The 2877-nt window shown below is 41.2% G+C and overlaps 1 protein-coding gene across 1 annotated transcript in view; it reads right to left on the bottom strand.

Moving 5' to 3' along the window:
* Positions 1-2877, bottom strand: part of LOC106871820 (protein-serine O-palmitoleoyltransferase porcupine) — a 43743-nt gene that overhangs the window by 37804 nt on the left and 3062 nt on the right. Inside the window, exon 2 of the mRNA XM_052978113.1 lies at positions 1975-1995. Coding sequence (XP_052834073.1) covers positions 1975-1978 — 4 coding nt within the window. The 5' untranslated portion in view covers positions 1979-1995. The remainder of the gene's footprint in view (positions 1-1974; positions 1996-2877) is intronic.

Below are 2877 nucleotides of genomic sequence, written 5' to 3'. Positions count from 1 at the left end.
ATATACACATGCATCTACACATTTGGATATATGTATATGCATACATACATATATACATATGCAGACATACATACATACATACATACATACATACACAAACACATAAATAGACAGAAAGACACACCATGTATAAATATATATGATGATGGTGATTTTTACACACAAACACACACGTATTTGGCAAGTGACATGATCTGAGACTGTATATGTTGAATCTCAATTACATTGTGAATTGTCGTTTTAATGATTTGAAAAAGCACAATAGCTCTCTATGTTCAACTTTCATTTAACCCTTTAGCGTTGAGATTATTTTGTCACATGTAACACTTATTAATTCACAATTGTTTGAATTAATCAAGCGTTATCTGTGTTGCTTTGAGATTTTAACGACGTGATCAGACATAATCTGCAGCCCTTGTCTTTAACTGCCGAATGTGCTTGGCCACTGTAGCGTCGTTCCACTTTTGGGGGTTACTAAAGGATGTGGTATGGTTTCTTGAAGGGCGATCACATCATCATCGTTTAACGTCCGTTTCCCATGCTGGCATGGGTTGGATGGTTCGACTGGGGTCTGGGAAGCCAGGAGGCTGCACCAGACTCCAGTCTGATTTGGCAGTGTTTCTACAGCGGGGTGCTTTTTACATGCCACTGGCACAGGGGCCAGAGGGGGCTGGCAATGACCACGATCGGTTGGTGCTTTTTATGTGCCACCGGCATGGAAGCCATTCAAGGGGGTGCTGGCATCGACCACGTTCAAATGGTGCTTTTTACGTGCCACTGTCTTCTTGGGTGTATAATTGGTCTCCTTGTACACATCTGCTACTAAGGTATTACTGTTACGGGAAGGGGTTACCCTATCAAACATTTTATTACCATCTATTACTCACTCTTTGGGCAAGGTTCTTAAACACTGAGGCTGAATGGCAAGACCCTGTGTTAATGCAGAGGACTTTGTGTATTTAGTAAGATTTATGGGTTCATGCCTAAATCTTGTGTCATGTCTCAGAAATTGAGTGTGGTGAGGTTATTTTAGTTCCATTGCAATACTAGACAATGTCTTTCTCGCCGAGGCACAAGACTGGACAAAGTTGTTTATGGAAGACCAGCAGTCGCCCATGCATAGCAGCCTCTCCTCTCCATGCCACCGATGTTATCCAAGGGAAAGGTAAAGGCTGATGTTTGTGACTCATTTCTACAGCTGAGTGAACTGGAGCAACATGAAATAAAGTGTCTTGCTCAAGAACACAACACACAGCCTAGTCAAGGAACTGAACTCACTAACCACTGAGCCATACACCTTCACCATTTGTCAAATGTATCGTCCATTTATTCACATTGCTTTGAATTGATCCTGTATTATCTCAAAACTTTGGGATTTTGATGATATTGTTTCTTTTTAGAATGACACTGCAGGACAAATATAAAACAGGTAGAATATTTGGGGCCCAGATATGGCTGGTTGAAATACTGATGAGTTAACCCTTTAGCATTCAGATTATTTGGTCAAATGTATTGCTTATCTATCCAGATTGTTTTGAATTAATCATGCATTATCTCATAGCTTTGAGATTTTAATGATGGGACTGCTTTTAGAATGACACTGCAGGGGCCATGTGAGAGGACAAATCTGGCTGGTTTAAACAGAAAACTGGTCGAATATTTGGGCCAGATCTGACCAGTTTAAATGTTAAAGGGTTGATGTTAGCACATTAAACTTGCCTATCATCCCCTCTCTCACTCTCTGGGAGAGAGGCACAAGCACATACACAGACATGTACACACACGGCAGTAACTTCCGCCCACCAAATTCAATCACAAAGCTTTGGTCGGCCCCGGGGCTATAGCAGAAGACACTTGCCCAAGGTGCCACGCGGTGGGACTGAACCCGAAACCATGTAGCTGGGAAGCAAGCTTCCTAACCACGGTGAAAGTAATGAACTAAATACAGAAGGGAATAAAAAATGATAGACTCACCCATCACTTGGTCATCCGTATCTGAAATAAAAGGTAAAGGCATTTTATTATCAAACAACGGAGATAATACAAAGAACTGTGTATTAAGCTGTGTGATTAAGAGGCTTGCATTCAGTTTCTGTCCATCAAATCCACTCACAAAGCTATAGTTAACCCTGAGCTATATTGGAAGCCACTTGCCCAAGGTGCATGTGTGTGTTCGTGTGTCTGTGTTTGTCCCCACCAACATCACTTGACAACGAATATACACACACGCACTTATACATAGAGATGCCTTGATGCAATGCAGTGGCTCTCATCATTTCTGATCTTAAATGATTAAAAGTGTTAACACGTACATGTTTTGTCTTGGTTTACACGTTAACACTTACAATCAGAAGCCATGGGATGGGCTACAACAAATATTATGCTCAATACCACAGATTTGCTTGTCAGTTGTGTGACATTAAACAAATGAACATGTCCCTTGGTGGCTGACGATATGTGCATCCCTGATCATGAGCAGGAGTAGTGGGGGAGCATCATAGCCATGTGTTGAGAGGAATTCTTTGGAGATTGAATAATTCACCCCTGAAAACATGGGTTTTTTTTTGTTCACGTCCTTAAACAACCTGTATCCAGGGACCTTTTGAGTGGGATGGGCTACTCAACATAAAGAAAATTCTAACTGTACCAGACTTGCAAGGTCATGTGCAGTTTATCTTGATATGAGGCCATCATGTCATGCACATACGGTTGTGATGCATGTGCCTGGTGTACCCTTATCAGACGGGTAGTCATCATGGGTATATTGGGCTTTGTGTATTTGTACCCCAGCATCACTTTGGGGGTATGTACTGCTCTTTCACTCAATAACACACACACACACACATACACATATATATATATATATATATATATATA

This window comes from Octopus bimaculoides, chromosome 30 (genome assembly GCF_001194135.2).
Source record: "Octopus bimaculoides isolate UCB-OBI-ISO-001 chromosome 30, ASM119413v2, whole genome shotgun sequence".
Lineage (NCBI taxonomy): Eukaryota > Metazoa > Mollusca > Cephalopoda > Octopoda > Octopodidae > Octopus > Octopus bimaculoides.
The sequence above is the reverse complement of the archived record's forward strand: the minus strand, read 5'-3'. Positions and strand labels throughout refer to the sequence as shown.